This window comes from Perognathus longimembris, chromosome 13, assembly GCF_023159225.1.
Source record: "Perognathus longimembris pacificus isolate PPM17 chromosome 13, ASM2315922v1, whole genome shotgun sequence".
Classification (NCBI taxonomy): Eukaryota; Metazoa; Chordata; class Mammalia; order Rodentia; family Heteromyidae; genus Perognathus; species Perognathus longimembris.
In genome coordinates this window covers 17321667-17349333 of record NC_063173.1, presented here as the reverse complement: position 1 = coordinate 17349333, position 27667 = coordinate 17321667, and the positions used below count along the sequence as shown (strand labels likewise).

The window sequence follows — 27667 nt, the reverse complement described above, 5'->3', positions numbered from 1 at the left end:
CAGTCTCTATATATTAATATCGAAATTTCTGACTATTCTCAATCATTCAAGTTTGCAATAAGAATCCATAAGCTCACCAAATTATCCACCTTAAGTGACCTCCTTAACATCTAGTTAAGAGTCTTTCATTTCCACCTCTGTACTTTGCTTTCTTTGCTCATACTACTCAGTGTAGTCTGACACACCTTCCTCTACAAATTTTCCTTCTGCACACAAGAAATTCCTGAGGAACTCTACTTCTGAAAGCCATCAAACTCCAATTTCTCCATCTATTTTATTTTAAACTGCTTCAGTCCACACAGGTCCCTTATGTTAAATACCTTGTGCTCCACCAACAATGGAAGTCCAATATTGTAGTAGGCTCCTGTATCTATTTAAAAAGTCCTATGACATTCTCTCCGGGTAAGATTATAAGACAGGAGAGACTGGAACCTCTTCAGGACACTGACAGCTTGTTGTTATTCTCTCTGGTTTTAGTCACTCACTTACCAGAACTACAACTGGGACTCTGACAGAGGTTGGAGCAACAGCTGGAACATTCCTTAGCAGGAAGATGGGTAGCTGGTGGGAACACAAGAAAACACCAGTACCAATGCTGTAAATGATATATTTTTGCCTGCTCAGAGCAGCAGCAGTTCATCGGCTATTTTGAAATGGGACCCACAAAGGGTATTGAGGCTAACCACAAATCCCAGAATTAGAGAGCATACAATGGGATTTGTCTAGCTGTTCGAAGGGGAAAAGTCATCACTGTAATATTAGCCTTCTTCCCTTGCTCTTTATTTTCCCACAAACTTCCAAGTACCTACCAATTTTCATCATTTTCATGCTTTAAGGAAAATAGCTTCATTATTATTACCTCAACTCCCAATGTTCTTTCTTTTTAATGATCCCTAAATCCAGATCTAAAATCATCTCTTCATCTAAAATCATTCTAATATAATTTTACTTACATGTACTAATTTGCTTTAAATATGCAAAAAATGAAGTAGGTTGAGTGTGAATCTCAAAATTAATTGATAAATTAGCACATTAAATTCTAATTTGTTTTTCTTAGAGGTTAGTTCTTAAAGTTTACAAAAAAACACAAATTAAGGCAAAAATTCACAAAAAGACAAGTAATAAGGAGCTGCAATGTTCAAAGTATTCCAATATACAGTAAAAAATATATATATATCCAAAGGACTATTATCAGCATCTATTATTGAGAATCACAACCTTAGATTTTTGAATGGGTAAAAAGAGATGATTTGGGGTGAGGGGACATAGCAGTGTCTTAGGAAAATAAAAAATAATTTCTTTTAAAAAGAAAAGCATAAAGTTCAAATTAATGGTACAGTTCATGAATTTCCTCACCAATGCCAAAATTAATTTGATATGTCCAAGTTAGCTTTAAATATTTCCAACTACTCCTACTTCCCAAAATTCCATAAGAAATGGGAAACACTTACTCATAATTTTTTACGAGCTGATAAAGGCAAAGAAGAATTCCTAGCCAACAAGCACTGTTGTCAGACTGAAGATAAAAGCCAATTTTGTCCACAATGGCAGTCCAGCGACTTGGATAGTCATGTTTGATGATGTGATGAATGCATGTAGTAAGCTGTACCCTGAAAGACAAAATAAACAGTAAGGAAGGAGAAAGGTTATCTAGATAAAATGTAGCACCGGGAACAATAGCTCACACCTGTAATCCTAGCTACTCAGGAGAGGCTGAAATTTAAGGATCATGATTCGAAGCCAGCCTAGGCAGGAAAATTTCAAACTTTTATCTCCATTTAAGCACCAAAAAAAGCAGAAAGTGGAGCTGTGGCTCAAGTGGTAGAGTGCTAGTCTTAAGCAAAAAAAACTTGTATACCACCCAGGTCTTGAGTTCAAGCCTCAGGACCAGTATCCCCCCCCCCCCCCGCCCCAATCCAACTGCTATTTGGAGGCATATAAAATGCATGCAATTTGATACGCATGATGGCTCAAACATATAATCCTAGACATTTGGATGGCAGACATCAGGGGATCAAGGTCTGAGGACAGCTCAAACAAAAATAGACATTGGTTGAGACTCCATCTCACCAATGGCTGGGCACCGTGGCATAGTCTTATCATCTCCAAGGGAAAGCACAAGTGGGAAGCCGGCAGCCAAGGCTAGGCAAGGAACAAGGACCCTACCCTACCTAGAAAATAACCAAAATAAAGAAAGAAAACAACTCATTCACCACTACTATGTAACCTAGGATGACCACTTTCTACAGAAATAATGCAGGTAACAGGTGTTCTTTCCCTTGCTGAATCAAATAAATTTCATTTAAGAAAACCAACTAATCCCATTGCTAACTAAACTCACACAAAATCCTATACATTTAAGGAATATTCAGGGCTAGGAATGAAGTACAGAAATAGTTATTTCCCTAGAATGAATAGGCCCAAGATTCAATCCTCAGCTTAGGGATAAGAGGGTACACAAACAGCAAAACATGGATGGGGCAGGGAACAGAAAATTTTAATACCAAAAGGCTATGAACGTGGGGCACTGGTGGTTCACGCCTGTAATCCTAGCTACTCAGAAGGCTAAGATCTGAGGATTGCAATTCAAAGGCAGACCAGACAGGAAAGTACCTGAGACTCTAATCTCCAATTAATCACCAGAAAATCAGAAGTGGTGCTGTGGCTCAAGTGGCAAGGGGCTAGCCTTGAGCTAAAGAGCTCAGGGACAGTGCCAGGCCCAGAGTTCAAGTCCCACAACCGATCCCCCCCAACAAAAGTTATGAAATGAAATAAAAAGGATATAACATTCAATAGTTTTGTCTTTGTTTTTTTGAGCCAATGCCAGAGATAGAATCCAGAGCCATGGGCAGGCTAAGCAAGTGCTCTATTATGGAATGACACCCCAGACATTGGTTCTTAAAAAAATTTTTTTTTTATTATTTATTTTGTGGGTTACAGGACTTGAACTCAGGACCTGGACGTGGTCCAGGGACAGCTCTTTTGCTCAAGGCTAGTGCTCTACCACTTTGAGCCACAGCTCCATTTCCCCCAGGAACTGGTTCTTTAAAACAGAGTCGCAGTATGTTGACCAGAGTAGCTGTGAACTGCCATGTGGCCCAGGCTAATCTCAAATTCATGATCCTTCTGCCTTCCCAGTATTAGGGCTAAAGGAGTCCAATAACAAGCTCAAATCTACAGATTTTTCTTTTTTACTCTCACCCATATGATGACATCCTCCAGTAGTTTTATACTACACTTTTTAAATTCTTATTTTATTTATTTACTTATTTTTTGCCAGGGTTGGGGCTTGAACTCAGGGCCTGGGCACTGCTCTTTTGCTCAAAGCTAGCACTCTACCACTTGAACCACAGAGCCACTTCCATCCAGCCTTTTCCATTTATGTGTTACTGAGGAATGGAACCCAGGGCTTCCTGCATGCTTGGCAAGCACTCTACCACTAAGCCACATTCCCAGCCCTAAGTTCTTAGTTTTATAAATGTGAAAAATAGCAAGGCAATAAATAAAAAAGGCATTCTTCTGTTGGCTTAGTTTACTGATACAAAAACAACAAACTTTCCTGGAAAAAAATGCCATACATATAATAAATAAATAAATGTTTGTAAGAATAAATCTGTTTTTAGTCATAAATCAAATATATTGTCTATTACTGTGTGCCAAATCTTTGTTCACAATGAGTCAGAAATGCTCTATACTTGAGAAACTGCCCTATAGTTTTAGTTTTTTTGTGGTGTGTGGGTGCATGCACATACACTGTTACTAGGGCTTGGGCACTGTCCCTTGGATAAAGCTCTATCACTTAAGCCACAGCTCTACTGGCCTTTTGGTAGTTAGTTGGACATGTAAGTCCCATTGACTTTCCTGTCTGAATTACCTTTGAACCCAATCAGATCTCAGATCTCAAAGCCTCCTGAGTAGCTATGATTACAGGTATGAGACTATAAGCTTTTTTAAAAAAGTGTGTTACCATGTACCTACTGCACGATTTCAAACTTATTCTTTTGAGTGGTGGGATTACACATACTAATACACTCAATTTCACGTCTTTAGTCTTTCCAATACTATGGCAGGATATATATATTTACCTATCATACTTGCTTTAAGACCACTGTTCATTTTTAAAAATTGTTTTGTTTTGTTGGTCATGGGGCTTGAACTCAGGACCTGGGCGCTGTCCAGGGACAGCTCTTTTGCTCAAGGCTAGTGCTCTACCACTTTGAGTCACAGTGCCACTTCTGGGTTTTGAGTGGTGAATTGGAAGTAAGAATCATGGACTTTCCTGCCAAGGCTGTCTTTGAACTGAGATCCTCAGATCTCAGCCTCCTTGAGTAGCTAGGATTACATGTGTGAGCCACTGCGTCCAACATAAGGACTGTTTTATTAGCATACTCACTGTACAATGGGAGAGGGGTTCACTGCAACATGTCTATACAATGTGTCAAACTAACTCCCTCCTTTATTCTCCCTTTTTAAAACAATTTTAACACTCTTCTCACTGTATTTTCATATATGCATATAAAGTATTCTCTAACTATACTTATTCAGTCTTTTGGCCCTCCCCTTTTGATGTTAGGTGTCTTCCAATATAGCCTGTTTAAATTGCTTTCTATTTTTACTCAAACACGGATACATTTAAAATATCTATTTATCTATCTATCTATACACACACACACACATACACACACACACACTTACACACATACATACCTGATGAGCTCAGGAGAGTGAATAATGGCTTCTACAATATTTTCTCGAATGCAATGTCGATCTTCTTCTGGAATACTATAAGGGGATATATCCCCAGGTGCTGATTCTCGATCAGGCCAATACTGTGTTATCATATTTTTCAAATAGATAACACCTAAAACATAGATAAGTTTGTCAAAAGGTATTTACAATGAAAGCTCTGTGAATATCCTCTTATAGTAACCATACTTCAACTTCTTTCAGGTCACTGTAGTAAGACTTATTTTGCTGGTGCTAGGGTTTCAACTCAGGGATCGCTCAACTCACTGGGCTGGCACTCTACCACTTCAGCCAGCTTGGTTGTTATACTGTTTATTTTGGAAATGAGAGTTTCATAGACTTTTCTGCCTAGACTGGCTTTAAACTTCTAGGTCTCATTTTTCTGTAGCCAAAATTATAAGCATGAGCCACCAGCACACAGTAAGGCTATCCTTTTACAAGTAAAATGCTACTTTTAATTATTTCAAGAGTCAATCCGTTGTAGCAATTACCACAAATATGTAACCTATTAATAAATACATTAATTAGCCCATCAAATATCCCATGAAAACCCAGCAAATAAACAACAATTTACAACTGCTATGTTTATTTTATATTTATGTTAAAACACTTTTATTGTTTCACATAGGGCAGTCAAATTGATTTTGGGAAGTCTTCTAAATAAAATTTCCAAAGCCAAAACCATTTGGGTATAGTGCCTATAATCTATAGCCCTAGCTACTAAGAAAGCAGATAGGAGGAATTGAGGTTCTAGGCCAGCTTGGGTAAAAGTTAGCAAGTTCCCATTTCAACCAATAGTGCATAGTGGCTTGTGACTATCATCCTTGCTACAGCAGGAAGCATAAATAAGAGGAAAGTGGGGAGACTCATGCCTTGAATTCTAGCTATTCAGGAGGCTGAGATCTGAGGATCACAATTCAGAGTCAGGCTAAGAAAGTTGTGACATCTCTTTATCTCTAATCGAGCATTCAAAAGAAGGAGGTGGGGCTGTGGCTCAGGTTGCAGAGCACCAGCCTTGAGCAAAAAAAAACTAAGGAACAGTTGTCTAGGCCCTGAGCTCAAGTCCCAATACCAGCACCATATTGGTCCAGACGGGGGAAAAAGTGAGATACTATCTCAAAAATAGCCCTAGGCCTTCAGCTTTGCTCTGAAGATCCCCAGTAAGGCAGGCTGGGCGACCCCCCGCCCCCAAACCTAAGACAGGCGGGTTCGCTTCTTTAAAACAAAGACGGGGGAAATGTCGGGAGCCAACAGCGAAATTCACCCTGACTTCTGGCTTACTCTCAAGGGCATGCAAGGTCATGGCTTAGGGAGCCAACAACAAAGTTCATCCTAACCTCTGGCTATGTTATTATCTCAAGGACATGCAAGGACATGGTTTACTTGAAGGACAGTACAGATGTTTTATTATGTCAACAAGAGTCTGTTATGTAAACCATTCAACCATATCTTGTTTTACTGTCTGTTGTTATTTACCAATTTCAGGGCCTTCCTGTTTTCTTGAACCTTAGTTAATCCTATGCTATTTCCTGGTTGTCAAACTGTATATAAGCTGGAATTTAAGAATAAACATGGCTGCAGTCTTGAGTTGCAATCTCGAGATGCAGACCTCCCGTACCCACCCCCCCCCACCCCCCGCAAAAAAAATTAGCCCTAGGAAAAAGGTCTAGAGGCATGACTCAAGTGGTAGGAGAGGCATGATAAGAAGTAAAGTGTCTAGCAAACCTGAAGCCTTGAGCCCAAACCCTAGCACCACAAAATAAAGATAAAAATCATAGGACAGCTGGGAGGCAGTGGCTCACACCTATAACCTTTAGCTACTCAGGAGGCTGAGAGAGGATCCAGGATCAGGGTTTGAAGCCAGCCAGGGCAAGAAAAGTCCATGAGATTCTTTTTGCTCAAGGCTAGCACTCTGCCACTTGAGCCACAGCGCCACTTCTGGCCATTTTCTGTATATGTGGTGCTGAGGAATCGAACCCAGGGCCTCATGTATATGAGGCAGGCACTCTTGCCACTAGGCCATATTCCCAGCCCCCCAGTCCATGAGATTCTTATCTCCAATAAACTACCAACAAATGACAGTATAACAGCATAGGACAATATAATTTTTACAACTAATCACACACAAAGGTGATTTTAAAACGTTCACTACAGAAAAAAAAACACATGCCATACACAGGTTCTTAATTTATAACACTTTCAATCACACATTTCAAACTTTATTATTTTATGGAGAAGCTTCCTGTTCTGTGCCCAAATATTAGAAATTACCATCAGGCACCAGTGGCTCACACATATAATCCTACCTACTAAGGAGGCTGAGGCCTAGAGGAGTGAGGCTCAAGCCAGCCTAGGCAGGAAAAAGTCTGTGAGACTCCATGTCCAAATAACCAGCAAACAAACTGCATGCATGGCTTAATTGGTAGAGTGCTAGATATAAATGAGAAAGCCCAAGAAGGTTTGAAGCCCTGGGTTCAAGTCCTAATATTGGCACCAAAAAAATTTAAATGATTTCTTTTAACCTTTTTCTTTTAACATTTACTTGTAAAAAGGAGCTTCAGTTTAAGTCAGATCATGAGTACACTGCCTCTTGATCAATGTTACCTACCCTTTCCATCATTCTCCAGCATCTTTCCCAATCCCTATCACACTGTTTGCTACCTTTGAACATTCCTATTTGACAAGTTAACTAGTGACATGGTAAAAATCCAGATGACTAAAAAAGACTTTTAACCAGCCATATGGGTGATAAACATTTCAAATGTACAAAAATGTAAGGGAAATTAATTCCTAAACTCTGTAAAACACTGGTGGGGGTGGGGTGGGGTACGCACATGCTCATATGTAGACACCAGCCCTGAGACTTGAACTCAGGGCCTTGACACTGTCCCTGAGCTTTTTTGCTCAAGGCTAGCATTCTACCAAGTGAGCCACAGCTCCACTTAACTTTTTGGTAGGTAACTGGAGATGAATTTGGAAAGGACTTTTCCTTCCTAGGCTGGCTTCAATCTGAGATTCTCAGATCTCAGCTCCTGAGTAGATAAAGATTATTATATTACAGGCATAAGCTACCGGGCCCTTACCGGCAATTCTTTTTGTCAGCACTGAGGTTTGAACTCAGGGCCTCCCACATACCAGGCAGGTGCTCCATCACTTCAAACATACCTCCAGCGTGTGTGCATGTGTGCGTGTGTGTGTGTGTATGTGTAGCTTGAACTCAGGGCCTCCCAATCTTGTTTGGCTTTTGCACTAAAGTCTGGCACTTGAGGCACAGCTCCACTTCCAACTTTTTGGTGGTTAACTGGAGATAAGAATCTCTTGAATTTGGGGCTGGGAATATGGTCCAGTGGCAAGAGTGCTCGCCTCACATACATGAAGCCCTGGGTTCGATTCCCCAGCACCACATATATAGAAAATGGCCAGAAGTGGCGCTGTGGCTCAAGTGGTAGAGTGCTAGCCTTGAGCAAAAAGAAGCCAGGGAGAGTGCTCAGGCCCTGAGTCCAAGGCCCAGGACTGGCAAAAAAAACAAACAAGAATCTCTTGAATTTGTCTGTCCAGGGTGGATTAAAATTTTAATCCTCAGATTTCAGCCTCCTGAGTTAGTAGGATTACAGATGTATGGCACGCACCTGGCAAGATTGGCAATTTATATCTGAAGTCACCACACCTATTTGAATGGAGATAACTGGCCGAACAAGCATTTTTATATTCTAGTTAGTGTTAGCCTTGAATGAAAAAGGTAAGGGACAGTGCCCAGACCCTGAATTTATACCAGGAAAGGAAGAGGGGGGGGGGGGGGGGGGGGGGGGGAAGAGGGGGAGCAAAGACAGGAGGGGAAGGGGGAAGAGGGGAAAGGGAGAAAAAAAAAAAGAAAGGATATTGATTCAGTATATATAGGACTGACATATTCCAGATTAATACTACTACAAAACTGTAATTACCTCCAAAACTAAACAAGACCAAAATGAAGTTCTAATAGTTTCTGTTTTATTCTAGCTATAACATGAGTAGTTCTTTTCATTGAGTAAAGGAATGATACATACCTGACTTAGAAATTTAGTAATTTTAGAAGGAACTCATAATGAATTCTACTACAACCAGAATATGTTAAGTGCTACTACAAAGATAGAATGTTAGAAATGGTGAAATATTGTTATTCGCAGGGAAATGGTCAGAACTTGAACAAATAATGTTGAGCGAGACAAGCCTAGAACACAGAAAACAAAGGGGCATGATCTCCCTGATATATGACTGTTAAGAAGGGGTGACGGACACTGCCCTACTATGTAACTGTACCCTTTTTGCACAACACCTTGTAAAAAAATTTGTGTTCAATTAATAAACAAATAAAAAAAAATTAATTAATTTAAAAAAAAAAAGAAGGGGTGACGGAGAGACAGTAGAGACCAGGTCTGTGAAACCAAAAACTGCTTGTCAAATGGTATTTCCCACAGGATTGGGTCAGCGACCCAACATTATCTAACTAAAACCAAACAACTACTCAATATATAAAGGTCAAAAATTGATCTCTCAATGGAATACAATAGCTCAAAAGTTATGTATGTATGTTCATAAGACTACTGTCGACATATTGTCTAATATCGACATTACATTTAAAGCCCTAGGCGAATTTTCTTGGGCTTGGACACGTGGGTACTGTATATGTTCTTGGTACATTGTGTATTGTATATATGTCTACCTGACCTAGGGAAGGGAAAGAAAAACAGGGTGTAAGATATCACAAGAAATGTACACACTGCCCTACTATGTAACTGTACCCTTTTTGTACAACACCTTGTCAAAAAATTTGTGTTTAATTAATAAATAAATTACAAAATAAATAAAAATAAATAAATACCAGAAAGCTGGAATATGTGCTGTCAGTGGAAGGTTCAGGTCAAGAGAAGGAAGGTCAGATGAAGGAGGAAGGAAGGGGTGAGAGAATACAATCATAACACGCAATGTAAACATGCAAAAATGGAACCAGGTATCTTGAGAGGATGGGTGGGGTTGGGAGAGATGCGGGAGAACGATGGAAGGGGTGACATCAATTGTGATGCATTATAGTCACAAACTGACATGGTGAATTGAAATTCCTTTGAGTAACTACTTAAACTTTTTTCAAATTTGTTTATTGTTGGGCTGGGGATATGGCCTAGTGGCGAGAGCTTGCCTCGTATACATGAGGCCCTGGGTTCGATTCCCCAGCACCACATATACAGAAAATGGCCAGAAGTGGCGCTGTGGCTCAAGTGGCAGAGTGCTAGCCTTGAGCAAAAAGGAAGCCAGGGACAGTGCTCAGGCCCTGAGTCCAAGGCCCAGGACTGGCCAAAAAAAAAACAAACACTTTTTTTTTGTTTATTGTTATTGTAAAGGTGATGTACAGAGGGGTTACAGTTACATAAGTCAGGTAATGAGTACAATTCTTTTTAAACAATGTTACCCCTTTCCTTGCTCTCTCCCAGTTTTCATCCATAAGCTGTATAGTTCATTTTCAACACAGTATTTAGCATTTAGTTTGTTGCTGTGTAACTGCTATGGTTTTCTAATCTTGCCAAAGATAGGCCAATGATTTACCAAAGTAATACAAATTTGAAATACAAATGTGAAAGTGACAAAAGTGAAAAAAAAAAAACAAAAAACAAAGATAGAATGAACAAACTAAGCACTCAAAATCTAGATGAGAAGGACACTGATGGCTCACACCAGTAAATCCTAGCTACTCGGGACTCTGAGATTTGAGGATCAAGGGTTGAATCCAACCCAGGCAAGAAAGGCCACAGGAGACTCTTACCTCCAATAAACTACTTAGAAAAAGCTGGAAGTGATGCTCTGGCTCAAAGTGGTAGACGCTCAGGGACAGCCCCGAGTCCCTGAGTTCAAGCCCCAGGACTGGCAAAATAAAAAATCTAGATGAGGGCTGGGGATATGGCCTAGTGGCAAGAGCGCATGCCTTGTATACATGAAGCCCTGGGTTCAATTCCCCAGCACCACATATATAGAAAACGGCCAGAAGTGGCGCTGTGGCTCAAGTGGCAGAGTGCTAGCCTTGAGCAAAAGGAAGCCAGGGACAGTGCTCAAGCCTTGAGTCCAAGCCCCAGGAATGCCCCCCGCCAAAAAAAAATCTAGATGAAACCACATGTTGTACTAAATTTCCAAGGATCTAATTTCAAAAACTGTAATCTGATGATCACAGTTCAAGGTCAGCCCACTGACCAAAAAAAAAAGCTATTCACTTTAGAGTTTGACCAAGCTGGTTGCTGGTGGCTCACGCCTGTATTCCTAGCTATTCAAGAGGCTGAGATCTGAGGATCTCAGTTCAAAGCCAGCCCAGGCAGGAAAGTCCATGGACTCTTATCTCCATCTAACCACCAGAAACCTGAAAGTGGCACTGTAGTTCTAGTGGTAGAGTGCTAGCCTTGAGCTAAAGGGCTCAGTGACAGTGCCCAGGCCCAGAGTTCAAGCCCCAAGACCAACCTGAAAAAAGAAAAAACAAATTTTGACCAGTTGCATACTTTTAGTGTCTATGGTATCAGAGACTCAATATAGGGCCTGAAACACTAAGCACATGTTCTACCACTGTGGTAAATCACAATCTCAATTCCACAGTTTGTTCCCAGTTCTGTATATAATAAAACAATTTTCTAGTATAATTTTCCAATGCACATAACCAAATCTATAGAATGTGTTAAGTATCCATCCTCCCATATATCATAAATATTCACATTCTTAGTAGAAATTTGGAATTGAAAGGCAAAGTTTCTCATTGAGAAAATACTAACTTCTAATGTAAGAGAGAACTCCATCAAGAGTAAGCTGTATTCCTAGCAAACATGAAATCATTCATTTTATGATACTCTTATGATAAATATAGTCATGAAATATAAGCCTGAAAAATAAACTAATGAAAAAGGAAGTGTTTGCCATACATTAGGTGAAATGAGAAAAAAATTATCGAAAAGTGGAACAGGGCTATGCGCCAGTGACTCAATCCTTGTAATTGTAGCTACTCAGGAGGCTGAGATCTGAGGATCACCATTCAAAGCCAGACTAATAAAGGCCACCATTCAAAGCCAGCCTAATAAAGGCAAGTCCAGGAGCTTCATCTCCAATTACTCACCAGAAAACTGGAAGTGGCACTGTGGCTCAAAGTGGTAGAGCCTTGCTGGAAAAAACTCAGGGATAGCACCCAAGCCCTGAGTTCAAGCTCCCTGACCTACCAAAAACAACAACAAAGCAGCACAGGAATAACAGAAAGTGTTACTAGAAGTGAAATTGGTAGTTTACACTTATTAAGAGTGATTATACTTGCAATTAAAATATGAAAAGCTTTTATTTTATCGAGGAAGGCAGAAACAGTATACCATATTTTCCACTTTAGTAAAAAGAATATCAGGAATGGCACTTTTTTTCCCTTGGTCCTGGGGTTTGAACTCTGGGACCTGGGCTCTGTCCCTGACTTTTAATGGGCAAGGCTAGTTAGTGCTCTACTACTGGAGCTACAGCACCACTTCCAGCTTCTTGTAGTTAATTGGCACTAAGAATCTCACGGACTTTCTGCCCAGGCTAGCTTCAAACTGTGGTCCTCAGATCTCAGCCTCCTGGGTAGATAGAAATAACAGGCATGAGCCACAGGAACCTGGTGAAAAGTAATTTTTTAATTAAAGAAATTAAGGGAGAAGCTGAAATAGAAGAGCCCTGCCTAGTAAGTGAAGGCTTGAATTCAAACCTCAGGAGAATTAAATCATTAAGCAAAAGGTGTAAGGACTAAATATGTAGAAGTTTGTGTCTGAGAAACCACTTATCAGGAACCAGAATACATAAAATATTTTCATAAAATGTATCAATTTTTTCTACTCCTTTAATTCAAGTACTAAATTAGTCCTTATACTGCACTATAAAGTATTAAGATACCTACTGTCACAAACGTTGATGATAAATGGGCTCTTAACATTTAAAAAGAAAAATCACTGAAGGGCAATCAAAATATTTCTGCTATTCAATTTACAAATCTTTTCCCCCCACTGGTACTAGTATGGCAACTTGGATTTGTCACTCAAGGCTGGTGTTCTACCACTTAAGTCACACCTCCGCTTGCAGCTTTTTTCTGGTTAACTAGAGATAAGAGTTTCATGGACTTTGCTTGCCAGGCTAGGTTGGAACCATGATTCTCAAATCTCATCTCCTGAGTGGCTAGGATTATTGCATGGGCCGCCGGCACTCTGCTATTTACAAATCTTTTAGGCAATGTTTATATATACACAAGAAAATAATTCAAGAAACTTGCCTGCCTGTCTCACAGGTAAATCCAGTTGCTCTGACATGGTAATCTGGAGAAGTGTTGAAACAAAATTCAGAGACTTGTGTGCCTACAAACAAACAAACAAAATCAACATTTTAATATCCTGTAGATGAATATGCTTTATTTACTTGCTTATTTTTATTTTGGGGGATGAGATGTTTCCACATAGCCCAGCTAGACTTCAAACTAGAGAGCCTTCTGCCTTAAGTCTCCTGATCCCATGGTCCTCCTATAGTGAGTAAATTTAATTATGTCAAATCTCTATCATTTTCAGATATTTGGATTTATTAGAATACCAAAACACTCCCCCATTAATCCTAATTAGCATCTTAAACCTATTTTTATAACAGAAGCTCAAAAACAATGTCCTCTGTCAAAATTATCTTTCCCTTCCAGTACTAATTTCCTATGTAGATGTTCTATTAAATTAGCGGGACTGGGAATATAACCTGGTGGAAAGTGCTTTCCTCCCATATATATGAAGGCCTGGGTTTGATTCCTTAGCACCACATACATAGAAAAAGGCAGAAGTGGTGCTGTGGCTCAAGTGATCGAGTGCTAGCCTTGAGCAAAAAAAGCCAGGGACAGTGCTCAGGCCCCCAGTCTAAGCCCCAAGACTGGCAAATAAATGAATGAATAGTAAAAAATTAGCAGGGCCTGAACTAACCCAATAAAAATGAATGGCTTGGGGATTCTTCCAAGGGTTTTTGTTGTTTTGAGACAAGGTTTCACTATGTAGCATAGTCTAGACTCAGGACTGGCAATGATCCTGCTTTTTTAAGCTTCCCAAATGCTGGAAATAAAGATGTATACCACCAATGTACTAATAATAAAGCTTATTTCCTGGTATGGTTGTTTGACTGAGTCTTTGTTATGGTCATTTCTCCTTATGTGGTACATTTCAGTAGTTTTTAAAAATCAGTAGCTGGGCTGGGAATATGGCCTAGTGGCAAGAGTGCTTGCCTCGTATATATGAAGCCCTGGGTTCGATTCCTCAGCACCACATATGTAGAAAAGGCCAGAAGTGGCGCTGTGGCTCAAGTGGCAGAGTGCTAGCCTTGAGCAAAAAGAAGTCAGGGACAGTGCTCAGGCCCTGAGTCGAAGCCCCAGGACTGGCAAAAAAAAAAAAAAAATAATAATAATAATAATAATAATAATAAAATAAATCAATAGCTCTGGGCTTGGGAATGTGGCTTAATGGTAGAGTGCTTGCCTACCTTGCATAAAGCCCTGGGTTCAATTCCTCAGTACCACATAAGCAGAAAAGGCCAGAAATGGAGCTGTGGCTCAAGTGGTGGAGTGTTATCTTTGAGCAAGTGTTAACTTTGAGCAAAAGCTCAGGGAAGGTGCTCAGGCCCTGAGTTCAAGCCCAAGACTAGCAAAAAACAAAAACAAAAACAAAAAAAGTAGCTCTGAACATATAAAAGTAGAATACAAACTATATGACCGTAATAAATACATGAACCTGTAATGTAACACACCAAGCAGTTTTTACAGGATGGTAGGAGCTATTTCTTACATATTGCCTATTTTCTAGTTTTTATGTTATGAAGTTGTGAGTCACTTTCATGAACAGTAGGCAGGCACCAATAACTCACTAATATAATCCTAGCTACCCAGAAGGCTGAGATTTGAGAATCCGGTTTTGAAGCCAGCCTGAGCAGGAAAGTTTATGACACTCTTATCCCCAATAAACTTAAAAAAAAAAAAAAAAGCCACAGGTGGAGCTGTAGCTTACATGGTAGAGAGATAGCCTTAAGCTCAGGGACAGTAACCAGACTCTGAGTTCAAGCTCCAGGACTAACAATAATCATGAAGGTTTCATGATTCCTAAACATCAAATTTGTTGCCAATTTTTAACTTATTTTTGTACCACCTTGGGGGCTTTAACTCAGGGCCTGGGCACTGTCTCTTAACTTTTTTGTTCAAGAATAGCACTCTACCCCTGGAGTCTCATCTCTACTTCCAGTTTTTTGGTCATTAACTGGAGGAAAGTCCCATGAGCTTTCCTGCCCAGGCTAGCTTCAAACTGTGATCCTATGATCTCAGCCTCCTAAGTAGATAGGATTACAGGCATGAGCCACTGGCACTCAGCTGTTTCCAATTTTACTTATCCTGGGCCTTGGACTCAGGGCCTGAGCACTGTCCCTGGCTTCTTTTTGCTCAAGGCTAGCACACTGCCACTTGAGCCACAGCTCCACTTCTGGCCATTTTCTATATATGTGGTGCTAGGGAATTGAATCCAGGGCTTCATGTATAAGTGGCAAGCACTCTTGCCACTAGGCCATATCCCCAGCCTGTTTCCAATTTTTTGAAAGAACTGAACTGTCAAGTTAAATTTTCTCTTGTGTATTTTTAGTTTCATCCAAATCCATCCCCCAATAAGTCCACTCCTTTCAGCCACCTTCTCATCCCATGTTTTGGAATTTTTCCATACAGGTTAGATGAACAACATTATGGCTTTATTTTAGTCAGTAGCATCTTACTTTCCCAAGAAGTATGTTCTAACATCCATAAAGCATAAACTGAATATAGCTTACTTAGGTCATTAAATAACCCATAAAGCACATAATACGTGGTTTGGGGTACATGTCTTTTCAGGTATCAACTTAAGCTTATCTAGCTTATTTTAAATTAAAACACTGGTTTCTATGATCAGAAGCCAAGGTAAAGTTGTTGGTTTATTTAGGAGACATGTTAAAATAACAAACACCTTAATATCCATCACTGTTTTTATACATTACTGTATTATATGAGCATCATTGTATCTTCCTATACCGCACAGGGTATACCATAAATGTTACATTTAGAAAGGACCTTAGTCAACTTCTAGCTTTTCAAAGTAGGAATGATTGAGTCATATATCCAAGCCCTTGTGGGGTTTTATTTTATTTTTTGTGTGTGTGATACTTAAATCTTTAGAAAGAAAAATAGCATGGGGGCTGGGAATGTGGCTTAGTGGTAGAGTGCTTGCCCTTGCATGCATGAAGCCCTGGGTTTGATTCCTCAGCACCACATAAACAGAAAAAGCCGGAAGTGGAGCTGTGGCTCAAGTGGTAGAGTGCTAGCCTTGATCAAAAAGAAGCCAGGGACAGTGCTCAGGCCCTGAGTCCCAAGCCCCAGGACTGGCCAAAAAAAAAAAAAGTATCCTGATCTGTTGCCCAAGACAGCCTCAAATTGGGATCATTCTATCTAAGCATGCTGCTTAGCTGATTTTACAGCATATATGTATCACCATGCCCAGCTTGTTAATAAGATAGGGTCTTTCAAACATTTGCCAGGTCTGGCCTTCCAAGTTTGTTAGGGTTACAACAGGCATAAACCATCATGTAGTGCCAAATAATCTCTAACATATTAGGACTCAAGTAAAAACCTGCCACTGTGGCTTACACCTTGGGAATAAAAAAAAAAAAAAAAAGAATTAGGGGATGGGAATGTGGCTTAGTGGTGTGGTAGAATGCTTGCCTAGCATGCTTCATGAAGTCCTGGGTTTGATTCCTCAGTTCCACATTAACAGAAAAAGCCATAAGTGGCACTGTGGCTCAAGGGGTAGCATCAAGCAAAAGCTCAGGAAAAAAACATACTCAGGAGGCTCAAGTCAGCCTGAACAACATGCCCAGAAAATCTGTGCTTAAAAAGAATAAAACAAAACCACAAGGCTCCAGTGATATCGTTTATCTAGCATATGAGAGGCTGAATTCAACCCATCCCTGCAACAGAACTAATTATGTATATGTACTTGGGTATATTTATATGAATAAACCCACAAAGATACAGAGTAAATATTTTGTCATGAAAATTCTAAGCATAACATCAAAGGCAGAAGACAATAATTTCAAGATCAAGTGGATAAAAGTGGAAACTTTTGAGCTGGGGATATAGATTGATGGCAGTGCAATTGTCCCTGGGTTCAATCTCCAGTTTGGGGCAAGAGGGAGAAATGAAACTTGAGATCATTACTCGTTTTTCTTTTGGAGTAATGATATCAAGTTTCATTTTTCCCAAAGAAAAACAAGTAAAAACAGTCGAGGGGCTGGGGATATGGCCTAGTGGCAAGAGAGCTTGCCTCGTATACATGAGGCCCTGGGTTCGATTCCCCAGCACCACATATACAGAAAATGGCCAGAAGTGGCGCTGTGGCTCAAGTGGCAGAGTGCTAGCCTTGAGCAAAAGGAAGCCAGGGACAGTGCTCAGGCCCTGAGTCCAAGGCCCAGGACTGGCAAAAAAAAAGAATGCAGTCGAATTACAAAAACAACTAGTACAACTCTGCAGTAGTCAGTGTCTCTCAAAATAGTGCAAGATGTCAAAACGTTGATAAAGACGTGAAAACTGATAAAGACGTGAAAACAACAGTATTTTCATAAAGTGCTGGTACAAGTAAAAAAATAAAAAGGCACAACTATATTAGAAAACTGGCTAGTATCTACCTTACATCCTAGCAATTTTGCTCTTACATACACAATATATGAGGAGTGCATAAGTCTACAATACTTACAAATGAATGTACAGTGAAATACTAAAATAAAACTGGTCAGCAATGGCTCACACCTGTAATCCTAGCTACTCAGGAAGGTGAGATCTGGGGATCCACGACAGTAACCAGTTCAAGTAGACTAATCCACAAGACTTCTACAATTAACCAGCAAAAAAGCCAGAAGTAGAGGTATGGCTATAGTGGCAGGACACCAACTTTGAGCAAAAAAGCCAAGCAAAAGCAAGATCCTGAGTTGAAGCCCCACTACTAATACCAAAAAAATACATTCATACAAACAAAATATCATTAACAGACTCAAGCTGTGCCACTCATCTCAAACACATGTTGAAGGGTAAGTGTAGAAGGCTTACCTAGCATACATGAGGCCCGTCACCAAAAAGGAAAAATAAAAGCTAAAAAGACCAGCCACAGCTGGGCACCAATGGCTCACACCTGTAATCCTAGCTCCTCAGGAGGCTGAGGTCTGAGGATAGCAGTTCAAAGTTGGCCCAGGCAGGGACTCATTCCCAATTAACCACCAGGAAAATGGAAGTGGAACTATGTCTCAAAGTGAGCAGATAAGCTCAGACAGAGTGCCCAGGCAATCAGTTCAAGTCCCATGACCAAAAAAAAAAAAAAAAAAAAAAGACTCCAAAAAACTGAGATGGGGCTGGGAATATGGCCTAGTGGTAAATTGCTCACCTCGTATACATGAAGCCCTGGGTTTGATTCCTCAGCACCACATATATAAAGGCAGAAGTGGTGCTGTAGCTCAAGTCGTAGAGTATGCTAGCCTTGATCACAAAGAAGCCAGGGACTGTGCTCAAGTCCTGAGTTCAAGCCCCAGGACTGGCAAAAAAAGAGACGGAAAATGTTTTTAATTTTTATTTCTATTATTTTGGTACCAGACCTGGTGCTTGAACTCATGGAATTCTTTTTTTTTTTTTTTTTTTTTGCCAGTCCTAGGCTTGGACTCAGGGCCTGAGCACTGTCCCTGGCTTATTTTTGCTCAAGGCAAGCACTCTGCCACTTGAGCCACAGCACCACTTCTGGCCATTTTCTATATATGTGGTGCTGGGGAATCGAACTCAGGGCTTCATGTATGCGAGGCAAGCACTCTTGCCACTAGGCCATATTCCCAGCCCCTCATGGTATTCTTAACAATTGTAAACACTGACATAGGCCTGAGGATAGGCTACAACAGATCTATTATAACTCAAAGTATAAATCTTACTTTGGATGCTAGCACTAATTATAGATCCAGTACTCTCAGCAAGCTCTGGAGCAGAGCATTGAAGCAAGACATTAATTAAGGTATACACATATAAAATTTCTAATACTCAAGTTTAAAAGCTACTAGTCATAACATAAAAGCACATTCTAAACAACCATGTAGAGCAAGGCACCAATGAATGTGCATGCCTGAAATCCTAGCTACTCAGGAGGCTAAAATCTGAGGACCAAGATTCAAAGCCAGCTCAGGCAGGAAAGCCCATGAGACTCATCTCCAATGAGAACCACAAAAGTCCCAAGTAGAGCTGTGGTTCAAGAGGCAGAGTGCTAGCCTGAACAAAGCAGCTCAAAGACAGAACTCAAGCCCTGATTTCAAGATCCAGGACCAATACACATACACACAGACAGACAGACAGACAGACAGGCACACACACACACACACACAACCAAAACAAAACAAAAACTACTATCTTCTCCTTTCCTCTTATCAAGACTGATAGTTTCAGGCTGGGACTGTAGCTTAGTCGTAGAGTACTTGCCTAGCATGCATGAAGCCCTGGGTCCCATTTCTCAGTACCACATAAACAGAAAAAGCCACAAGTGGCACTGTGGCTCAAGTGTCAGAATGCTAACTTTGAGGAAAAAAATAAAAAAGCTCAGGGGCAATGACCAGGCCTTGAGCTCAAGCTCCAGGACTGGCAAAAAAAAGAAAGAAATTTATTGGTGTGGTCATCTTACATGCTTATGTCTCCTACACAGAAGTTGAATATTATAGTGATGGTGTAATGGAGAATTACATCTTACTGTTTATGTATGCTCTGGTATACAGATGTCATTTTTGTCACAGCACTACAGTGAAATACATAACAAATTCAGCTGGCAGCTCATGCCTGTGATCTGAGGATCACAGTTCGAAGCCAGCCCGGACAGAAAAGTCGCAATGAAATACTTGTCTCTAATTAACCACTCAAAAATCCAAAGTGGCACTCCTGACTCAAAGCTTCAGAGCATTAGCCTTGAAAAAAAGAGCTCTGGGACAGCAACTGGAGTTCAAGCCCAATGAGCAACCAAAAAAAAAAAAAAAAAGTCTACACTTGCCTGGAGATATAACTCTGTAGTAGTCCATGTACAAAGCTCTGGGTTCTATCCCTGCCAAAAGGGAGAAAATTGGGGCTGGGAATGTAATAGACCACCAGTCTTGGGCAAAAAAGCTCAGGAACAGTACCCAGATCCTGAATACAAGCACCAGGAATGGCAAAAAATAAATAAAATCAACCTCTCCCCTCTAATGATCTTAAACATTGTGAAAGTCATACAAGCACATCATAGAAAACATGTGAAAAGGAAATTAAACCACAATCTTATTTGAAAATTTCTCCTCTCCTACTTTATTATTAATTATTCTTTTTTCTGGTGAAGGGGCTTGAACTCAGGGACTGGAATCTATCCCTGAGCTCTTCAGCTAAAGAAAGGCTAGCACTTGGCTGGGGATATGGCCTAGTGGCAAGAGCGTTTGCCTGGTATACTTGAAGCCCTGGGTTCGATTCCCCAGCACCACATGTACAGAAAATGGCCAGAAGTGGCGCTGTGACTCAAGTGGCAGAGTGCTATCCTTGAGCAAAAAGAAGCCAGGGACAGTGCTCAGGCCCTGAGTCCAAGGCCCAGGACTGGCAAAAAAAAAAAAAAAGAAAAGAAAGGCAAGCACTCTACCACTTGAGACAAGTGCCATTTCCAGTTTTCTGGTAGTTAATTGAAGATAGAGTCTCATGGACTTTCCAGAACAGGGTGGCTTTAAACTTCGTTCCTCAGATCTTAGGCCTGTTAGGTAGCTAGGATTATAAGTAGGAGCCACTGGCTCCCAGCCTTTCTTTCATTTTTTATTGTTATTATAAAGGTGATGTACAAAGGGGTTACAGTTAAGTAAGTCAGATAAAAAATACATTTCTTTCTTTCTACTTATTTTCTTGCCAGTCCTGGGGCTTGAACTCAGGGCCTGGGTACTGTCCCTGAGCTGCTTTTGCTTAAGGCTAGCACTCAACTACTTGAGACACAGTGCCATTTCTGGATTTCTGTTTCTGAGGAATTGAACCCAGGGCTTCATGCTTGCTAGGCAAGCACTCTACCACTAAGCCACATTCCCAGCCAAGTTTTACAGCTCATTTTCAATGTCATTTGTTTACCCCTAAGTCCCTACATTTCTGTGCTTCCCCCATCGTATCCTTCCAATCCCTGAGCTTTAAATTTGCCTCTGGATGCCAGTGGCTCACACCTGTAAGAGTGTTAGCCTTGAGCTGAAGAGCTCAAGGACAGTAATCAGGCCCAGAGTTCAAGCCCCAGGACTGACAAAAAAGTATTTAAAAACATGCCAAAGACTAGCATCGTACCACTTAAGCCATAGCACCATTTCCACCTTTGTGGCAGCTAACTAAAAATAAGAGTCTTATGGAACTGGGTGCCAGTAGCTCACATCTCTAATTAATTCTAGCTACGCAGGAGGCTGAGATCTGAGGATCATAGCCAAAAACTCCCTTGAGTCTCTTATCTCCAATTAACCACTCAAAAACTTGAAGTAGCACTCTGGCTCAAACTAGTAGAACACTATCTAGCCTTGAGCAAAAGCTCAGGACAGTGCCCAGGCCCTGAGTTCAAGCCCCATAACAGACATATACACATATGTAAGTAAATAAAATTTTTATGGTATTAGGCTTGAACTCAAGGACCTTGTACTTGCTGGGCTGAGGATATGGGTAGAGTAGCAGTGAACCTGTTTAGCAAGCAAAGATCCTTGAGCTCAAACCCCAATATTCTCTACCAAAAAAGAAAGAGCTAGGTATCAGTGGCTCATGCCTGTAACCTTGGCTACTATGGAGGCTGAATTAGGTTCAAATCCAGCCTGGGAAGGAAAGTTAAAACTCTTAGGCTGGGTCTGGGAACATGGCCTAGTGGCAAAAGTGCTTGCCTCGTACACATGAAGCCCTGGGTTTGATTCCTCAGCACCACATATATAGAAAACCGCCAGAAGTGGCTCTGTGGCTCAAGTGGCAGAGTGCTAGCCTTGAGCAAAAGGAAGCCAGGGACAGTGCTCAGGCCCTGAGTCCAGGGCCCAGGACTAGCCAAAAAAAAAACAAAACAAAAAAAAACAGCAAAACTCAGCCTGGCTTAATGGTAGAACGCTTGACTACTATGCATGAGGCCCTGGGTTTGATTCCTTGGTACCACATAAACAAAAAAAAGTTAAATTTTTAACAATATACTCTTATGCCCCAATAAACTACCAAAAAAGCCTGAAGTGGAGCTTTGGCTTAAGTGGTAGCGTGCTAGCCTTGAGTAAAAGAAGCACAGGGATAGCACCCAGGTCCTGAGTTCTGGACCAGCAAAAATATAAATAAATAAAAATAAATAGAAGAACCTCAGAATAGTGGTACATTCCTATAACCTCAGCACTTGGGAGAAGGAAATTCCAAGTTTGAGACCAACCTGCACTACAAAACAAGTTCCAGGTGAGACTGTAACACATAGTGATGCCCTATCTTCCTCTTGCTTCTCCTAAATCATCAAGGGTCTATTACTATTTAAAAAAAATTGGGCTGGGAAATAATGTTGAGCAAGACAAGCCTAGAACAAAGAGGCATGGTCTCCTTGATATATGACTGTTGGGGGGTGGGGACGGAATGAGACCAAGTCTGCAAAACAAAAAAACTTGGTTTCAATTGGTATTTTCACAGGTTTGGGTCAGCGACCTTGTTACATTATGTATAAGCAAAAACAACTCCAAGAGAAAGACACAGGAGGATTCTATTGATGACGTTACATTTAAAGTTCTAGGTGAATTTCCTTTGGCATAAGCTACATGGTTACTGTATATGATTTTGGTACACTGGGTATTGTATATATGCCTACCTGATCTAGGGAAGAGAAAGAAAAACAAGGGTGTAAGATATCACAAGAAATGTACTCACTGCCTTATTATGTAACTGTACCCCCTTTGGCACAACACCTTGTCAAGAAAATTTAATTTAAAAAAAAATTGGGCTGGGAATGTGGCTTAGTGGCTTACTTAGCATGCATGAAGCCATGGGATCGATTCTTCAGTACCACATAAACAGAAAAGGCCAGAAGTGGCGCTGTGACTCAAGTGGTAGAGTACTAACCTTGAGCAAAAGAAGCTCAGGGACAGTGCCCAGGCCTTGAGTTCAAGCCCCAGGACTGGCAAAAGTGCAAAAAAAAATTAAAAAACAAGAGAATGAAATTCCCAGGCCATCCAGGACATAAGTTTGAAACCTTCTCTGGAAAATAAACTGGAGGGATGGTTGACTCAAAGGCCCTTAGCTCAAGAGCTCAAATTCCACTACCATTTCAAAACAAAAAAACGACAACAAACAAAACTTTTGAGTATCATTCGATTGTCTTCCAAATTCTAGGCTGTGAAATTTACCCCAGGTCTCTATAATGTAAGTGCATATAACCAAACATTTGTTAATTGCTTGCAGAAAAAAAAAATCAATTTCAAATTTTCAGGATGAATTATTTACCCCAAATCTGTATACAGTAATGAACTATTTCAATTGGTGTTGGTTCTAGGACTTGAACTCAGAGCCTGGGTGTTGTCTCTTAGCTTTTTTTGTACAAAGCTGGAGTGCTACCATTTGGGCCACACCTCCACTTCAAGCGTGTGAGTGTGTGTGTGTGTGTCTGTGTGTGTGTTGGGGAGGTACTGGAGATCCAACCCAGGACAGCGCACTTGCTAGGCAAGTGCTTTGCCACTGAGCTACATCCCAAACCATACACTTCTAGCTTTTTGGTGGTTAACTGGAGATAAGAAAGTCACAGACATTCCTGCCCAGACTGGCTTTGGATTGTAACTCTCAGATCTCAGCCTCTTGAGTAGCTAAGATTATAGGCATGAGCCACCAAACGTAGCTCAATAATAATTTTTTAAAGTAATTATATGCAAGTGTGTTTAGTAAAAATAATGTACTACTAGTGCTAAGTCATAATAAATCACCAAGATTAAACTTTCAGGATCATAATTATTTTTATAAGCAAAACATTATCCTGAAAATGCATGCCTGTCACAAAATTTTTAAATGATCCTTAACTTCCTCTGTAGAAATGACCATATCTGGGGATTGGAGGTATGATATAGCATCAGCCAATGAACGAGTTAAGAGTCAGATACTGAGTTCCAGTTCCAGTCTCAGACAGACCAAGAAAAAAATTGTATATCCAATAGAAACCTACTCTTCCTAGGGTGACTTTGAGTCTACAAATTTGAACAAGCAATCTTATTTTAGTCTAAAAGTCTCATTTGCATGTAAAAATACTTTTTTATTTTGAAATAATTTTACACTTATCTGACCTGTAGGTGGTCTTCTTGAACAATAAGTTCTTGAGGGCAGGGATCTTAGAACAGTATTGTAAATTGAAATTATTCAATTATTAGTATCTGCGCTGCTTCTGTTTAGTTAATAAAAATAAGGCTTAGGGGCTGGGAATATGGCCTAGTGGCAAGAGAGCTGGCCTCGTATACATGAAGCCCTGGGTTCGATTCTCCAGCACCACATATCTAGAAAACGGCCAGAAGTGGCACTGTGGCTCAAGTGGCAGAGTGCTAGCCTTGAGCAAAAAGAAGCCAGGGACAGTGCTCAGGCCCTGAGTCCAAGCCCCAGGACTGGCCAAATAAATAAATAAATATAAATAAATAAAAATAAGGCTTACCCACCAGCAAACGGGAATGTAAGTAGCTGCATTTTATTTTTTTCTGTCAGTCCTGGGGCTTGAACTCCTGAATTCAATGTCTGAGCATTGTCCCTGGCTTCTTGTTGTTTTGTTTTTGTTGGTCATGGGGCTTGAACTTGGGGCCTGGGCACTGGTCCCTGAGCTCTTCAGCTCAAGGCTAGCACTCTACCACTTTGAGCCACAGCTCCACTTGCTGTCCCTGGCTTCTTTTTGCTCAAGGCTAGCACTTGAGCCACAACACCACTTCTGGCTTTTTTTGTATTATGTGGTGCTGTGGACTCAAACCCAGGGCTTCAGGCGTGCTAGGTAAGCACACTACCACTAGGCCACATTCCCAGCCCCAGTAGCAGCATTTCTTTAAAGTGAGGCTCCTTTTAGAATATTAGATGGTGAAGGACAATACAAAAATAAATTGCATCTTTCAATAAAGAGATAGCAAAGCAACTCATTGAAAGTTGCTGAGTAACAGGAAGGAGTGGGGATGGAGAAAGTGAGTGTAAGCAAGGAGGTCAATCTGACTAAAATAATGTCCATGTGTGTGAAATACCACAGTGAGCAAGAACACCTTTTAAAAAAAATGGATGAACTATGTAACTTGTGGGTAGGGACCAGAAGGGGAAACTGCGGGAAAGCAAAGGGGTGACACTGTCCAAAAAAGCAAGGTTCTCATTATCTGACTTATGAAATGGTAAACCTTTTGTACACCTTAGTAACAAAATTATATATTTTTTTAAAAATGGATGACAAGAATTTGTGTAATAGGCCTAGCACAGGTGACTCATGCCTGCATTTCTAGCTACTCAGGAGTCTGAATTATCTGAGGATCCCAATTCAAAACCAGCCCAGGCAGACAAACCCAAGAGACTGTTATCTCCAATTAATCAGCAAAAAACTGGAAGTGAAGATGTGCATCAAGTGATGGAGCATCAATCTACAGGGGAAGGGGAAGATTGTAAAACAGGTACCACCTGGGATACATACATGTGTGAAAAATGTAATAATGAAGTCTGTTGAAATTGGCTTCAGAAGAATGAAGGGTGTAATGAATGAGCTGGATGAGGAGGAGGTGATCCAGGTATACTGTGTACATATATACATCATAATAAAATATCCTTCTAATTGACTTAATAGAGGCTGACTTTCAAAGTGGGGGGGGGAGGCTTCTATTAAAGTTTAAAAAATACATTCAGGGGATGGGAATGTGGCTTAGGGGTAGAGTGCTTGCCTAGCATGCATGAAGCCCTGGGTTCCATTCCTCAGTACCACATAAATAGAAAAAGCCAGAAGCCAGAAGTAGCACTGTGGCTCAAGCCCTACAGAGCTGTACAGCACTATCCTTAAGGACAGTGCCCCAGGCCCTGAGTTCGAGCTCAAGGACTGGCAAAAAAACAAAAAAAAAGTACTGTAGCTGGTAGTGCGTGGCTCACACCTTTAATCCTAGCTACACCAATTACAGCAGAAAGCCAGATAGAATTCCAGCCCAAGAGACTCTTCAACTAATCACCAAAAAGCAGAAGTGGAGTTGTAACTCAAATGCTGGAGTGCAAGCTTTGACCTGGAGAGCTCAGAGACAGCATGCAAGCCCGCAAGCCGGAGTCCAAGCTCTAGAGCAGGCACTCTCGTAGACAGAGACAGCCGGACAAGGACACAGACACAGACGCAAACACACACACAAAGAAGTACAGTCAACCTCACTGATAGACTAATATACTAAAACAGTGTATAGTAACTTACAGAGATCTTTTTAGAAACCTTCCAAATACTTTTGTTATATAAACCCTCAAAGTTTAGAAGCAAAGAATGTCGACAGAAATATTCCTTGGTGTTCCCCAAGATACAGGACAAACAAAAAACCCTCAGCAATGCAGTATCAGAAAGAATAAAGCGTGGCATGTTTCAAGTCACTCAGATTTACATTATCTCGTTTGACTATCACAGCAACCCTGAGTTGTAATTTTATGAATGGGTAAAATTCAGGATCAAGAGATTTCGAGAGTTGCCCAAGGTCACACAAGCGCTGCACCTCCCCTAGAAGGGTGCACGTCCCCTGACCCATTCCACATCACCCCGCCTCCCAATCGTGGCATTATGACAGGAGAGCACATGTGTAACTCGCACTACTCTTGCCCTGCCAAAGAGGCGCAGGCCTGCATCTAAATGCTGTCCCTAGCACCCCGCCAGAGAAGGAAGTTGTCCCCGAGACAGGCCACGGACCAGCTCCTAGAAGGGACGAGGCTGACAGGTACGGTCTCCAGTGGACCCGTCAGCATTCCCAGCAGTCCCTCCAGACCCGGCGCCGGCCAGACTGGTCACGGAAACGTCTGAAAAACCTCCCAGTGAGTTTCGCCCCCTCCTGGACGCGAGGGACCAGCTGGGAGTGAGCCAGAGGGCGGCCCGCCACCCGAGCCGGCCATGTGTCCAGCCGGTCACGCCCGCCTCGCCCGCCCGTCTCCCCATGCCTAGACCGCAGCCAGAGGCCCTGCTTGGGATCCGACGCAAAGGCAGCCTTGGCGCGGCCGCCACACCACACTGGGGCGCCCCGGCGAGGCACTACCGCCAGGGCCCGGCCCCACCCCTCCAGCTGGGCCACCCGGCGACCCGATCAGCTCTCCCGGACGGGCCCGGAGGATTCGGCCTTCCAGTCTGCCCGCACGCCGTCGGCGCTGGTCGGGCGTCCTTACTTCATTGAGCTGGCGCTCCGCGGCCTCACGCAGGGCCGGGTCCATAGTGCCCCGCAGGGCCTCGATAATGGTGTTGGGGTCCATCGCGGCGCGGACTCGGTCGAACCTGGGGGCACGGGTGCTACTAAGCCAGGAATAGCGCCACTCACTGCGCACATGGACTCGCCGCGCTCCGCAGCGGCAACCGGCGCGAAAGGAAAGAGAAGCGCCAAGGCCCCGGATAGAACCTCCTCGCCTCAGCGTGGAGGCGGGAGATGCTCCGGCCACTTCCTGTCGGCGGGCCCGCGGAGCATCCTGGGAGATGTAGTCTGCGAACGCAGCCGACCCTCACATGGCTGACTCCTCACATTCGAGTCTTCCTAGTCAAAGAGGACAAGACATCAAACGCCATACAGAGGAAATTGGGGCTGTTACAAATATTTAATGTAATCTTCCTAGAGAATCTGATGCCATGTGTGTTGCCAATCATTTCTAGTAGCTGTGGAACTGAAG

The 27667-nt window shown here is 41.6% G+C and overlaps 1 protein-coding gene across 1 annotated transcript in view; it reads right to left on the bottom strand.

Moving 5' to 3' along the window:
* The window catches only part of Ipo7 (importin 7), a 59988-nt gene extending 32565 nt beyond the window's left edge, over positions 1–27423 (bottom strand). Inside the window, exons 1-4 of the mRNA XM_048361632.1 lie at positions 27176–27423; positions 13034–13115; positions 4708–4861; positions 1452–1610 (exon numbers count right to left, since the gene is read on the bottom strand). Of these exons, the coding sequence (XP_048217589.1) occupies positions 1452–1610; positions 4708–4861; positions 13034–13115; positions 27176–27259 (479 nt within the window). The 5' untranslated portion in view covers positions 27260–27423. The remainder of the gene's footprint in view (positions 1–1451; positions 1611–4707; positions 4862–13033; positions 13116–27175) is intronic.
* Positions 27424–27667: the final 244 nt, after the last annotated feature.